At 48.6% G+C, this 15,385-nt stretch overlaps 1 protein-coding gene across 1 annotated transcript in view; it reads left to right on the top strand.

The window, feature by feature from the left end:
- Positions 1 to 15,385, top strand: part of LOC119458072 (sodium/potassium/calcium exchanger 4-like) — an 80,551-nt gene that overhangs the window by 19,473 nt on the left and 45,693 nt on the right. Inside the window, exon 2 of the mRNA XM_037719879.2 lies at positions 10,247 to 11,200. Within this exon, the coding sequence (XP_037575807.2) occupies positions 10,247 to 11,200 (954 nt within the window). The remainder of the gene's footprint in view (positions 1 to 10,246; positions 11,201 to 15,385) is intronic.

Genomic DNA, 15,385 nt, shown 5'->3' on the forward strand with positions numbered 1-15,385 from the left:
AGCTATAGGCGTAGAAAGGAAGCGTGCGATACGAGGTTCTGTTCGGCGATGTCTTGCACCGTCTTTCGTACTGACTTTGGCTCGAGCAGCGTGACGACGTTTGACACTCGCAGCAAGTCGCTGGGGCGAGCCCACGGAAAATGTGATAAGCTTGATGGTACAGGAGGGAGCAGCTAATGGTGTAATAGTCGGTTTGTTGGATTCACTGGAACAGATGCCTCGCTTCTATTCTTTTCTGCGACGTGATGCTAGGACTACCCCCGAAAAAAAAAAGAAGAAGCCTGCGTATTTGGCCCGTGGCCAAGCAGCGCGGAGCTGCAGAGCAGAGCGCCGGTCGCTTTATGAAGTTTTCTCAGAAAGTATCGATACCTTTAGGCTTAGCTTTTAGCTTGCCATGGCTCCTCCGCTGAAAGATATATGTGGGTTTAAGCTAATTTCATGTTGTCAAGTAGTTATGTAGTATGTATATATGTACATACGTTTCGTGCGCTCGTCTGCGAAACTGTGAACTTTCGCACGTTATCTCGGATAATTCTAAGTACTCGTATATCCTCAACGCATCTGTACACGTGAACATGTTTATTTTCTTTGCGTTTCTCGATTCATGTACATAACTTTGTGTTCACGAATGTCTGACTTTATCCGGTGTCTTTCGACACACTATATGTGATAACATTTTCGTTTGTCATGCGTCGATGCCATGTAAAGGCGCCAACCTCTCCTATAACCCCATGTAAAAAAAAAGAAAGAACTGCGTAGCATCATTTCATCTTTCCTGATCAGGTCACGAGAGGTCATGATTGATTGATTGATTGATTGATTGATTGATTGATTGATTGATTGATTGAAGTGCCTGTCCCTGAAAATCGTGGACACGGAATGGAGGAAGACGTCAAGAAAATTGGCAACCAAGTACAGGGTAATCATGAAAGTGTAAATACACAAACACAAGTCATCAAAAAGAAAGTGAGAGAAACTGAGACATCGAATTGAATGCAAAGAATGGAAACAACATGACCACGAAGATTTACAAGAATGGGAAGAAAGAAATTAGAAGAGAAAACCTGTACGATAACACAAAGGGCAGTGCCTCGCTATTTGAGGCTCGAGCTGGTTGCCTAAGGGCAAAAACATACCGGAGCAAATGTTCGCAACAAGATGACGCATGTGTATATGCTGCAGCAGAAATTCGGAGAACACTCAACACATTCTAATGGAATGCGAAGGGATTCACCCAGTGAGAACCGTGGGTAATGTACACCTTCCAGAAGCGCTTGGATTTAAAGTGGACGGAAGCATCAGGGGCCAGTCAGCAGTCGAGATAAGCAAGAGACGGTTAGAGTATTGGAGGAAAAAACGCAGGGAAGAGATTGATACGACCGGATCCGTTACAGGCTTAGATAACGGTACAAGGTAGAAAGAGAAGCTTTGAATAAGAGAACAAAACTAAGGTTAACGATATGTATACAAAATTGCTAGAATAAAAACGCATGTATAGCACACCTGATTAACTCAAGCAGGCTATATGACTATTTGTCACCGCCCTGTTTCAAAGGGGATATGCCAGTAAATAAACATCATGATTGACTGATTGGTTCATTGATTCATTGAATTTCACGTCCTGGAAAACAACATCTGAGCTACGAACATGCGAAAGCAACACAGGGTCTATGAGAAAGGCCGCAGCGGCTGGGGGACTCAGGGGCTAGATTTTTTACAATGACTTTTTTGTGTTTTTGCTGAGCATTCTTTCTTCTTTTTTGCAGAAAGAAGGAAAACAAATTAAAGCGGAAATGTTCTTAACAACTTTGCAGCGATCGCAGTGTGCAGACGAAGCGGGCGCCACGTATTGCGCAGTCACGCCGGTGCCCGAGCAGACGTCGGTGACGACTCAGCAAAAACGCGACAACATAAGACGGCGAATGTCCCACTTAAGGAGACTCCGTGAAATGACGTCGTATGTGGGGGAGGATGGCCCGCTCCTTCGATACGTGGTGCTCAGTTGAGCGTGGGATATGCGCCCAAATGCCTCGGGCTACTTACTACAGCCGACGTTCAGAGCCGCTTATGCGTATAAACGCGAGCACAGGCCGGTCGAGCCATTTGCGCAATCGCGTTCCCAGCCAGAAACTGCCGCAGGATCAACGATGATCTAAGCCGTCGCTGTCGTCGAGGGGCGAAGCTCGAATCTTCGATTCCGTGTGACGGAATCGGCAGGCCAACGACCGCGAAGATGTAGTACATCTCCGTCCGCACTTCACTGCGCGCTTGATCTCTGAAGGACCCTAGCCTTAACTCAGGCAGGCTATGTGACTATTTGTCGACAAAATGTTTTGTCTACGAGATGCGTCGATTTGTCTACAAAATGTGACTATTTGTCTACGCGCACATCTACGCAAAGTGCCTCGAGCGGCCAGTCGCGCGGCAATTTTACGTGTATTCGCGGGCTTCTTTCACGCTCGGAAAAACTTTTAAGTAGCCTGTATTGAGCAACAGAAAGCTGAATCGCGAGTATTTCATGTTGCTCTGCAATTTTCTCATTCACACTTTTCATCTAATTATAATAAGTGTGAAATTGATTGATTGGGCAATTAAGACTAATTATGCAATTAGGCTGAACGCAAAAAAAATGTCCGAGTATCTCCAATTGAGCGACGGCAAACAACAACATACCTTGGTTCTGCCCAGCTACGTGGCATTTCCATATTTTCAACTCTCGGTGTATGATAGTTGGGACGCCCTGTATATGCATTAAAGCTATATGATAGTGACATGTGAAGTGTGAGACGCGCTGTGGCCATAAAAAGGTATGCAAACGAGGGGATGATATCCAAAAGATATGGGTGACATTACCACTAATGCCTCGGTAGGACCCTTGAACGGAAGGTCCTGGAAGCACGTACGTGTGCTCTACGAAAGCATTCAGTGAGAGTCCTCCAGTGAGAGGACGAATCCTTTGGCTTTACAACTCGCGAAGTGTCAACGTCGTGTAAAAAAAGTTCAAAACGGCTTCACTTTACAAAAAGATGGGAAGGCACAAGTGAAGGTGCGTGAACGCAATCGTACCTCCGCTCGCATCGTCCCTGCTTTTTCTTTCTTTTTTGTCGTTCCGTGTACACCGCCGTGGTAGTCCCGTGGCTATAGGGTGTTGCGTTACCGAGCTCGAGGTGGCGGGTTCAATCCCGGCAGCGGCTGTCACATTTCGATGGGACCGAAATGCAACATACGCTCGTGAACTTCGATGATTCAGATTCACGTCAAAGAGCCGCAGGCGCTCGAAATGAATCCACTTTCCGTCTACGGCATGCCTCATGGTAAGATCGTGGTTTTGGCACGTAAAACCCCAGAATATATACGTATATGCTCCGTTTGTGATTCCGCGCAAAGCGCAGCGCAAGACATCTTTGAACGTGCACCAAACTAGCCCCGTTTGTTGCACTGCTGAACTCAATTGCAGACTTCGTTGCGCTACCGTCATCGGCTATTGAGCCGAAGAGTGTAAGGTGCACGAATGTGTTCCGACTCTGCAAAAAGTAATTCTAAAGAAAATGCCGGGAACATTGTTTTCGCATGCTCAATGCCGACACTTGAGCACTCGCATCTGCTGCGAAGCTGTTGCCCTCTCGGCATACCCTCGTAGTCCAGGTCACCGATAATGGAAAATAATAAAATGCGCACACTCTACTACCGAACGTTCTTATCTCGCGTATGTTACCTACAAATCTGCTCTCCATGTGTTTCTCTGTTTACTCGTTCTTTTCTAGCTCCGTTTAATTCTTATCTCTGATAGCCTTTTTTATTCGTTCCTCGCCCTTTCCGTCCCTCCGATGACGCCGCGATAGCGAACGCCACACCACCGCCCGCGTTCAAACAATACGCTCCTCGCTCCCGCTTTCCCTCACGGCTGCACGGCGCAAGGAGAAGCACCCTTTACAGGCACACGAGCGCCGTATACCGCCTCTTGCCAGCCCCCGCCGGCGGCCTTTTCTTTCTTTCATTTCTTCGCAATCTGAAAGGGAAAAAAAAAGAAATACCCGCCCGCCGTTCAGCCCCCGAACTCGATCAATGTCCCCGTTCATTATTATTATTCTTTCGGCGCGCGCGCGCGCTTTCTCCTCCACTTTCGTCTTCAGTCTCTTTTTTCTTTTTTTCGCGACTACGCACGAATTCTCGTCACCTTTCGCCATGTTCCTTTTTTTTTTTTCTTATCATCTCAAGTCTCGCTTCGCATCTCCTCCTTCCCTTTATTCCCTGTCGCACCACAACGCCGTACTCGTACGCATACTGGAGCGAGCGAAGCAAGCTCCCTCGGTCGCCACTTTCCGTGCTTCCCCTCGCCAACACATCCTCCTCTCCCGAGTGCGGCTGACTTACACCTCCTCTCGGCGTCCCTTTCAGCATCGCGTTTCGGGGGCTCAATTTAGCGGCTATTACCAGACAACCCGACGGGGGGGGGGGGGGGGGGGGGCGCTGCTGCGGCGGCGGCTGCGTCGGGCAGGGATGGCGATAACGCGCAGTAAATCAATCCCCCCCCCCCCCCGCCCCCCTCTTCCACACCGAACCTCCATTTTCCTCCTTCCACGCGTTTGTGAGTCTGTTCCAACCTCGATCTTTCTCGATCGTGTCCGCGTGCAAGCGGCGGCGGCGACGACAATGGTGACACCTAGTGGCCGTCCCCCGAGATTCGGGTCAAGCGCAAGATCGTTTGTGCTCGCGCGTGTGTGTTTGTGTTTTCGTGTGTGTTTGTGTGTTTGTAGGTGCGATCGTACGTGCGTGAGCGTTGACACTACCGTCGTCCTCCTGTCTGTCGTCACATGGCTTCGGCGACCATCCGCTCTGCACACAGCTCAGCTACGACCGGCCGTTCTTTTACTCCGCTGACCCCAATATCTCCCCCCGTGTGACCGCAGGACGAAAGATTTATTTACCCTCTAAGCGGGCCTATAACCCTCCCGTTCTATTCGTTATTGCGTTTTCGTTTTACTTTCGCGGCCAATCTCAGCCCCCCCCCCCCCCCCTTTTTTTTTTCTGTCTCGCTTTCTTCACACTAGGCGCCGCTAGAATCGGCGATGCGAAGAAGCGATCGTCTGCTGTTGCTGCTTCTTCGGTCCCGAGCGTGTCGTCTGCGATTTCACGCGTCGTCTGCTACGCCGCGATAGAGAACCACTGATCCCGGAGGCCAATTGGCAAATCGCTACGCGCGCTCGCTTCACGAACCAGTCGGTGCCGCCGCTATGAAAATTTGCCTGGAGGCAGGCCAACACCGCAGTCCTGGAAAGCAAACATCGAGCGAGACTTACGTACACCCTTCTATTGGAATAAATGTCGCCGAATAGGAATTGCAGCTCGGTAGCGCGTGTGCGGACACACGGCGACTATTGCTGAACCGCGCTATAACAAAATCTGTGACGAAAATAGCTTTATAATATACAATATCTGTTATAACCACACACACACACACACACACACACACACACACACACACACACACACACACACACACACACACACACACATATATATATATATATATATATATATATATATATATATATATATATATATATATATATAGTCGAAACCGCATATATCGAATCTGAAGGTGACCACAAACAGCTAAAATAAAAAGTCTATACCAAAATTTTCATGGGGATTTTACATGCTGTTCGTTATACACAATAATTCGTTATATGTGGGTTCAATATATCCGGTTCCGTGTATATATATATATATATATATATATATATATATATATATATATATTCGTTACACGCTGATATCGGCGATAAGCGGTTTAATTAGTTAAGAAGTGTTATATCTGATAACTTTTTTAAATCTTTGAATCCGCATTCATTATATTGAGGCTCAAGCGGTCACAGTTCAGCCAGCTTAAGTTACAAACACTTCGTTACAGACGATAATTCGGTATATCCGTGTTCGTTATATCGATGTTCAAGCGGTCCAGTGGACGTAAGGTAGCCGTCGTTTGTATAGCGTACGTTCTTCAGAGCAACGCATTTGCTGACCCTCCGTTCCCCAGGGAGAACAAATTAAAACACAGTAGAGGAAAACAGCAGGCCACTGGTTCAGCCAATTGTGCCTCCTGAGCGTGGACGCTAATGGATAACCATCAAATCAAAATCTGCGCTCACCAAGTATTCGACGCGTGAGCAGTGGTTCTATAAAACACCGCAGACCATGCACTCCACCGCCGACGAGAACGCGATTTCGCAATCGCCGAAACATTTCGAGCGATAACCGTACGCATTAAGAAGAGAAGGCAGTCAGGTTATACAAGTCTGCCGTCTTGTATATCTCCACCACGCTAAACGGAAATAGCAATTCCGGAAATGGCTTGCTGGATGGGAGAGCACGTCGGTTCTATCTGCGTTATATATGCTATACGTCTGCCGGCGCTAGAACCTGATCCTCTTCACCTTGCCATCGCAGCATCCACCTACATCTACTCTGGTCCGCAAGAAAGATATATTTCGGGGTTACTGCGCTTCCCACTGTCTTTAATCTGGCGGAGAGCCTCGCGGTAATGTTACACCGGTGGTTTAGAAACAAGGCATCGGCCCGTTACGTAACGACTTATGTCGTATATATTCACGCCGAACTGCGTCGTCTGCTAGCAGAACCGTTCTCGTCTGCTTGGGGAAAAAACATCGTTTTCGTCTGCTACACCGAAAGTTCGTCTGCTACACCGAAAGCAATCTCTTTTCGAGAGCTTCCCGCATGTAGAATAGGCGAAACGAATGCGCCAGCTACCGTATAAAAGATTGCTTCTCCGTTTATTTAACCTGCGGTTGCGCCACGTATAACCTGACGGAAGCTGTCGTCTTTCTGTGTTGCTTGCGAGTCGTACGAAGAACGTCCCAGCTAACAAACGACACCACAGCTCTGCCTGTTGGGGAAGCCGCTCGGCGCTGAAACGAGATATCCGTGCCTCATTTGCATTTACGCGTTGGTAAAGCGTGCACCAGCAATCGCAACATGAATTTTCCTCTTTTTTTTTTTTTAATGCTCGCTACACAAGAAATGGCAGCAGCAGCAAAGCGAACAGAGGCAAGTTACCCACGAATTTTGTCTGGCCGAGAGGCTGAGACGAAAGAAATGGGCTTTTTTCTTTTGTGTAGCGGAAGGCGTTACAATGAAATGCGTGCACCACCAAATTCATGACGTACGCTTACCGAAGCTTGTTGTCGGTTTTGCGTAAAGAAGTCACCGTCTTTTGCGACGCCGCGTAGATAAGAGAAACACAGTCGGCGAACGAAAACAAAAATAAAAGTGATACCATCAATCCCCAGTGCGCGGCAACTTGCACAATCCGAATCTCGAATAAGCGGCTGGGTCCCGTGCAGTCTGTGCATGCAGGTTCGTTTACGTGAACCTATGTATATATACTGCGCTAGCGGTTCAATCGACTGAGTAGTCGACACGACAGCACCACCCAAGGCAGCGTCGTCGACGAGTGCTCGTTCTTTAATCACCGTTTCGGCGTCAGTATATGCATCGATCGAGGTGTTGACAACAGGAACGCCAGCTTCCGCTTGCTGACCGTTTCGCGAACGAACTTTCACAGTAAGACACCAAAGTATACTGTTTACGGGCGTAACTCGTCACGTTGTAGCGACGGTGAAGAACCCGAGAGCGCCTTCAGAAGTGGGAGTCGCGAATATAGAACAAGATGTGCCAAGAAAAACAACACTCAACGCGCTATACGATAGCGGAGACCAACGTCTGTCCGCCGCGTGTCACGCGTTGCGTAATCGCTCGCTAACAATCGCGAATGTGCAACAGCATTCGCGTCGCGCGCGCGCAATCTGATTAGACGAGACTATTTATACGGAATCCGCGACAACATTCGAGCGTTTCCGAATACAGCAGGCGCGTCTCGCGCCACTCGACAAATCGATAACAGCGACGATCCGGCAAAAAAAAAAAAAAAACGCCACCGCCAGAAAGCGAAGCAACGCACGCGTCATAATATTCACGCAAACATGTTTGCGCAAACGGACATGGAAAAACACAGCGAGGCTATCGACTAACACGAGCAGAGGGTCTGCATATTCGATACGGATTACTTTCGGCGCCGTCGCTTTCAGCGCACGGTGAAGGTATATCTCTGAAAGCGACACAACTAGCACACAGGCTCAAAGAAGCAGCAATCGTTGTTGCCCTACAAATGCACCCCGCTAAGATGCGTGGTCAAGGTTTCGACGTAAAGACACACAAACGAACCCACTTGAAGCCTAAGGCGAAAGCGCTGTCCCGGTGTTTTCTATGGCAGATATAGCGGGGTGCGGAGCAATATGACTCGAGACGGTACAAACAAAACACAGTTTTTTGCCGCTGTGTATAGCGATGCGGACGACGATTTATTTGGGAGCGAGAGAATTCACCTCATTCGTCGTGCCGCGGTGCAGTCAAGACGTTTTCGGCAGACTGCACCACACATTCTACAGTGTGATTCGACACCAACTGCACCTTGTCCAAGCTGTCCTATAAGCTCGAACAACACGCAAACTCACACCGAGCATAGCAGATTGCCTTGACGGCGGCCTTTGTCACAACTGTCGTCTGCTATTTATACGAGCCAGGCAATAGTTGAGCAGACTGTATATTATAGCAACTGTATCGCCTGCTATAGGCAGGTGCCTCACGTGCAATACCGCATATCACGATGTCCCATCCTTTTCTTTAATAAGTATACATACGCACAATCACCAGACACAAACACAAAAAAGTACGTCAAAAACTTTTCCTCTGTGTCGTTCGTGGCGTTCCTTTCACGAACGGCATCAGCGAAACGTAACACAAGGCATAACAGAAGACGGCCTTCTGCAGATATACGCGCAGCCTTTCGCCCAGAAACCCGCAAACCCGGCTGTATACGCGCATGCGCAAACGAATCTCCAATCACGGCGCGTGTCCAGTAAATGAATCCAATTAAATATTGATCCTCGCATCGCGTATACCTGAACACACCGCAACCACATTTTGCTTGCTTAGCTTGGCCCCCCGCTTCGCGTCTCCTTAAATCAGCAAGCTTGTGGGTGCGCGACTCAGAATTCGCGCTGCCGCGCACTGCGCAAGCCATGAATAAACAGCGCTTCCCCAGAAACTTTCGGCCCACCGGATTTGCGGTGCTTGTATTTTTCTCCGCGTATACTCGGACCACACGTAGGTTAGCCCTTCACCTCGTTTGTAAGCCTTTTCGTTCTGCGTACATATAAGTCGCCGGATTAAGGGCCCCCCGGCCGGATAGACTCAAACGCGCGGTCTGCGTTTTTAACGACTACATAAATACGCGACGCAGGCGGACGATAACGCTTGCAATTTTCTGCACCAGACTTTTTTTTTTTCTCTTCTTTTTTCCTTTTTCCCTGAGCGCTCGCGACTTTCGCAATGAATGCACTAGCGAAGCTAAAGTCAGAAAGGAGTGGTTTCATCCCCACCATCCTGTCTGTATATACCCTGTCGCAAGACCACTCTCTCTGCTAGCGTGGGTATACATTCCTCTTATATGCTCTATATACATACGCGTTTTCTTAAGGAGGCTGCTGCTGGTTGCAGACGACGATCGATGGAGCAGCAGACGGCAGACTTCTGGCTCTCTTTCAGAAAGCAGGAGAGAGCCTCGCTTATAACTTATTATCGTCTGTCGCTTTTCTTTCTTTTTTTTTTTCGTCTGCATCTCTTGACGCATCTAGAAGACGCAGGGCCGGCCAGCGAGCACGATCTTGTACGCGATACGTCATTTTCTTCTTCGTGATCGTCTTTATTTTTTTTCCCCCTTACCTCTGATCGTAGTGGTAAATCGCATGATAGAGGTCCAAACCACAACGCGAAAAGTTTGCGTGAAAAGTTTGAGTTAGAGAGCTTGAGAGATGACGCAACGAATGGGGAAGCGGTAAATTCGCGGCGATCAATAAGTCAAGTGAAAGGAGAGAAAGAGCAAGAAACGCAGAAATTGAGAATAAGTGGGGTTTCGGTCGCATAACTTAACAATATCACTAACCCGGTTCACAGTCATCCACTGTACACGATAAATGGAAGAGGGGGGGGGGGGGGGGGGGGGGGACGACGACGACGACGACCATGCTATACATCGTATAGCATGCACGCATCGTATAAAATCGTGTAGAATAGATCTTAACGCTGATAAAACTCGTCTTTCTTTCTTCGCATGAACCTCGTTCTAACGTTCGCTTCTTTTGTACATCTTTTCTCTCCAATGCAGTCACGCCTGAGACCAATGGCTACGCGACAGCCCGTCGTCTGCTCTCAACCGGCGCAGCGGCGGAAGCAGACGACGTCCCGGGTCCACCTTCGCAGGAACCGGAAGTCGCGCCGGCGCCCAGGAGACACGTAAGCCCACTTTCTAAACGAGCCTTGCACGCCGAAAACTCCACCGGAGATAAAATACCAACGAGAGAAGGTGACGAACCGAAGCCCAAGCCGTCGGCCGGAGGCAATGGGGGCAAAGGAAAGCCGAGGGACAAAGACGAAGCAGAAGCCGCAGGCAATGGCGAAGGAAAGCAGACGAACTCGCAGCCCCGTGGCGAAGGAACAGACGACGAAAAGGCGAAAGGCGAGACGCCCGGGGAGCCGGGCCAGGACGAGCCGAGAGCAGACGAAAAACCACCAGACGGATCGGGCAAAAAGGCCGAAGAAAAGTCACAGCAGGTTTCCAAGGGACAGCCGGCGAGCGCGGACAAGGAGCCCGGGACCAAACCGAAGCAAGAGAATGAGCAGAAGCCAACAAAACCAGACGAGGAAAACAGGGCCAAAGTAAAATCCAAGGACGAATTGCCGCAGCCGGACAAGGAGTCGAAGCCGAAGGCGGATCAAGGATCGAAGACGGATACGCATCCAGGGTCGAAGCCGAAGTCGGGGAACGAAACGGACGGCGCGAAGCCGGTGCCAAAGACGAGCGACAAGTCCACATCGGGAGAAGGAGCTACGGATTCAAAGTCCAAAGGGGAACCGAAGGAGGAAGACAAGCCTATCCAGGGAAACGAAAAACCCAGGGAAGGCGGCGCCGAAGGAGAAGAACCGAAACCTCCGGGAGAAGAGACCGGCCCAAGCAGGAACGCTTCCAAGAACGCTACGAAGGCGGCCGAAGCCGAGGAAGACAGGCGGAGCAACAAAACAAAAGGCGAAGAGGTGGAGGAAATACGCTGCATTAGACCTGGTAAGTGATCGACTGCCCTCTCTTTTCAGTGTTTGCCGCTAGACAATGCAAATGAATTCACTTTTACGCTGTGGTTCTCGATTCGTCTTCACGTAAAAGAGGTTCTGTTCGTGTCAGTATGTAGTGCTCTCGGCCAGTCTTCACATTGCTCTATCGAAGCCGCCGACTTCATGGCTATAGTTCTGCAGTCAGTGGAACCATAGCTCCGCCCCATTCCCAGCCTGACCTCACTAGAGGCACTGCACCGAGTGTTTGGGTATAAATATCTTAAACGTTGAAGACAAGAAATTCTCCTTGTGGTATTGTGGAGTCTCTGGGCCACATTAGGGAGTTTAAGGCTTTTCCCATCCGAATATAGGACACTCAAATAGCCGGGAGCACAAAAGGACGCAAAAGAAGTACAAAGAATAAACGCAAGCGGCTTTTGGTAGCACCCAGCCAATGACAGACAGCACTTAACGAACGAAAAACCTTCGTGAATTTGGTAGCAGATTTCCTGTTGATAATGTCTGACAGCTCGGTCAATTGCACATTCTATTTTGTCTTCTGTTGCATATAAAGGCAGACTTTTTTTCTGTCTTTCTTTTTTCTTCTTAGGATCGAATCAATCCTTGTTTGTTTCCATTTGGATGTTTGTTTTTCCTTATGAAAAACGAGGTAGCGGTTTATTCCTGCCAGGACTAAAGCCCTTTTATTCTGACATTAGCCAGGAAAGCTGTATCGCGAAAGGGACGGCATGAAAAAAAAAATGCTTTCATGGTCACAAAAGGGTTTCCGGTGACCATATGGCAAGTCCCGACTGTGATGAACACCCGTCCTCATAACGCAGTAATGTGTGTTTGCAAATACAAACAAACCACCTTCTATCGTGGCAATTCTTTAAAGCGCTAAAGAAGGCACGGCACAAAAGAAAGGTCCTGTGTTCGACCTTTTTGTGCCGTGTCTTCTTTTTTTTTTGCGCCTTAATATTTTTTTTTCCAAGTATGCTCTAACTATGGGCCCACAGAAAGTCCTGTTCCACCTTCCATCAGGACTCGGTGGCACTGGCTTACTAGATATAAGTATATATGCCAACATTTGCATCATCATCATTATCATCATCAGCCTATATTTATGTCCACTGCAGGACGAGTGCAGTTATTCAGTTATGCATTTGCATAGGTATAACTTTATTAACGCGAAAGCGTTAAGGGCCCCGTGTCGCAGAAAATCCGGCGTCGGTGTCGGCGTGGATGACGGCGTCCGTGGCGGAGAAAATCATCCCGAACCACCCCGACCGCGCAGGCCCTCTGTCGTGATGCAAGGTGTTAGTGAACAAAAATTGAATTTCTCACAGTGAAATCCGTCAGAAAAATGACAAAGTACGACTTAACTACAACCTACAGACATGATGGCGTCGGATTGTAATTTTCATGTACGAGAAAACATAATTCTGTTACGAGAAAACTCAAACACAAACCACTTTTCCAGCATTTCTACCATACCAACACGACGCAATTTACTTGCTAAAATGCTATCCAGATGGCACTCGCATCCTCAGCAGGTCAAATTGGGACTTGACCTGCCTAATGCGTTTTGGACACACGCGCGCCCATCGGGGCAATATCAAACAATTATTAAATTATAGAAAAAGGTCGGCCTTCACAATTTAATATAAGACGACTTACATATTGCCCCTGGAAAAACCTATTCCCAGCAATGCATTTCTGTTTAAAAGTGAAGCCGACATTAAGGGCATCGGTGTAAGCTTGGTCTTTGTAAGCTGGCTTTCCCACGTTCTGTGTTGCAGTGAAACCAACTCAAAGAAAAATGCGATGCGAACGGGTCCCGATGACGCTATCGCGTTCCACTCTTAAAGGCGAAGCTTAAGCGTCCTCCAATTTTCTTTTACCCTTTACGGGTGTCCACTCCCCCTCGGCTCCTTGTGTTCTATTGTTTGTATTTTTTAAATGTGCCTTTCTAACGATGTTTGACTATCTCTGTGTTCAATTTACCTCTGCAACTGTGAGGTTAATTACTCATTCATTCACTTTTCTTCTTACCATACACCTCTCTCCCTCTCTCTTTTCGTGCTTGCACTTTGTTTCCTGTTACCATCCACCGACCGATGCCTGGTCTAAGCATTTCATAGTGCGCTTGCTTCATGGCCCAGGACCAACAACAACAAAACACTTTTTCGATGCAGCCGCGGATAAAAAACAATTGCAAAGAAAACAAGATGCGATCGAGTAACACTTTATCATCGGGCGCGAGTTTGAACACCTAGCAGCGATGCATCATCGGTGCACACGAAAGGAAAAACAAAAACAAAAAAAGAAACATAGAAAGTGGACCAACTGGAGCTGGCCATTGTGTTGCTGCCTGGCCTGGCCAACGCAGAACGCGTTGCGTATTGTTCGATGCCATGTAGGGAAGAAAAAAAGAAAAAAGAACGGCACAACTTTTTTTTTTTCTTCCACGGCGCAAAGTGCAAGACCATTAGAGCGGCAAGCTTCTGGTCCGCTGAAGGCGAATGCCCGAACGCCTCAGAACGCGTTTGCCCTTAGCTCACGAGTTTCGTCACACGCTGCACGGTAGCGATTACTTGACAGCGCGGCATTTGTGTGTTGCGGTGAAGCGAGAAATGTGCGCGCAAGCACAAACAGCCCTCTCGAGGCTGCAGTGGAAACTGAAAGTCGGAAGGTCGGAATGAATTGAACTGAATTATCTGGGTTTTACGCACCAAAACCACGGTTTGATCATGAGGCGGGCCATAGTGGAGGGCCCCGGATTAATTTTGACCACCAGGGGATTTTTAACGTGACCCCAATGAGCGGGATACGGGCTCCTTGTGCATTTTAGCGCCCACCGAAAGGCGGCCGCCGCGGCCTGGATTCGATCCCGCGACCTCGTGCTTAGCAGCGCAACACCATAGCCGCTAAGAAACCGCGCTAATAAATCTCGGAGCTATATAAATATATATATATATATATATATATATATATATATATATATCAGTACCACATTGATAACGATTTCCTGGCATATAGTTGGATTCAAGTCCTTAAAGAGGTGCCTATAAGAGTCGTGCGTTTCAGAGGTAGCCGCTTGCTCTGGTCATCTGAAATGGTCAGTTCAAAGGGAGATTCTCTAATACGGGTGGGCTGCGGGACACTGAGCGACCTCTTTGTAGGAGAGGTTGGAGATGTTCGGGTAGTTCTCTCCAGCTATCGAGGTGGCTGGGTTGCGGGCAACCTCCTCGCTATCTGTCTCCCCCCCCCCCCCCCGAGGGGAGAAACGCCCCCGACGCCGACACCGGATTTTCCGCGACACGGGACCCTTAACGCTGTCGCGTTAAAACGGGCAAATCGATATACACGAGGCACCATTCTGGCAGCCACGATAGACGCATGCAGCCAACGCGCTGTCGCTCGATCGCTTCCCCGGCCGTGCAGGCGAGCGTCGCTGCAGTGAACCGTCATTATAGACCTCCCCCCACCCCCCCTTCCCTTCCCCTTCATCAGCGTACAGGCATTCGTTTATGGCGTGACAGCACCTACGGAGTGCGGATGGTTATGGCAACGCGCAAGAAGACGACGACGACGACCACCGCTGCATCTATCGTCATCTACCTCGCGTGTGTTTACTATAAACGCCCGGTACACTTCCAGGTCACGAACCTGGCATGCGCGTTAATTATCAGCGGGACATGGCATTTCTGACAGGAAGTAGTTTTTTTTTTTTTTTCAAGAAAGGAAACGCAAACAAGACACGTGACGATTATCGTTTGGGTACAATAAGAAACGCTCCAAAAGCTGCAAACTTTTTTTTTTTTTTTTAGTAGTGTAGAAGCATGGCGGTTCAACCAGGGGTATACCATTCTGGACATCGACAAACTCCACTCCGTCGCATTCGTCGCCGTCTTGTCAGCTCTGATTGGCCTACAGCCGCCATACGGCGTCTCCGATTGGCTCGAAACGCCGCCATTAAAAAAAAAAAGAAGAAGAAGAAGAAGGAAACGCGACAACATGGCGGAATTCGACGACGACGTTCAGAACGCCACCCCGCGGCATGGGAAGTGATGAGTATTAGTGCGTGGATATACCTAATACTTCGTTCTTCTGGTTTCAAACGGCATTGGTGTATACCTTTAAATTGACAAGTTTCAACGAAATGTCACGTTTCAGTCGCAGTATGCTGCGACTA

This window comes from Dermacentor silvarum, chromosome 7 (genome assembly GCF_013339745.2).
Source record: "Dermacentor silvarum isolate Dsil-2018 chromosome 7, BIME_Dsil_1.4, whole genome shotgun sequence".
Classification (NCBI taxonomy): Eukaryota; Metazoa; Arthropoda; class Arachnida; order Ixodida; family Ixodidae; genus Dermacentor; species Dermacentor silvarum.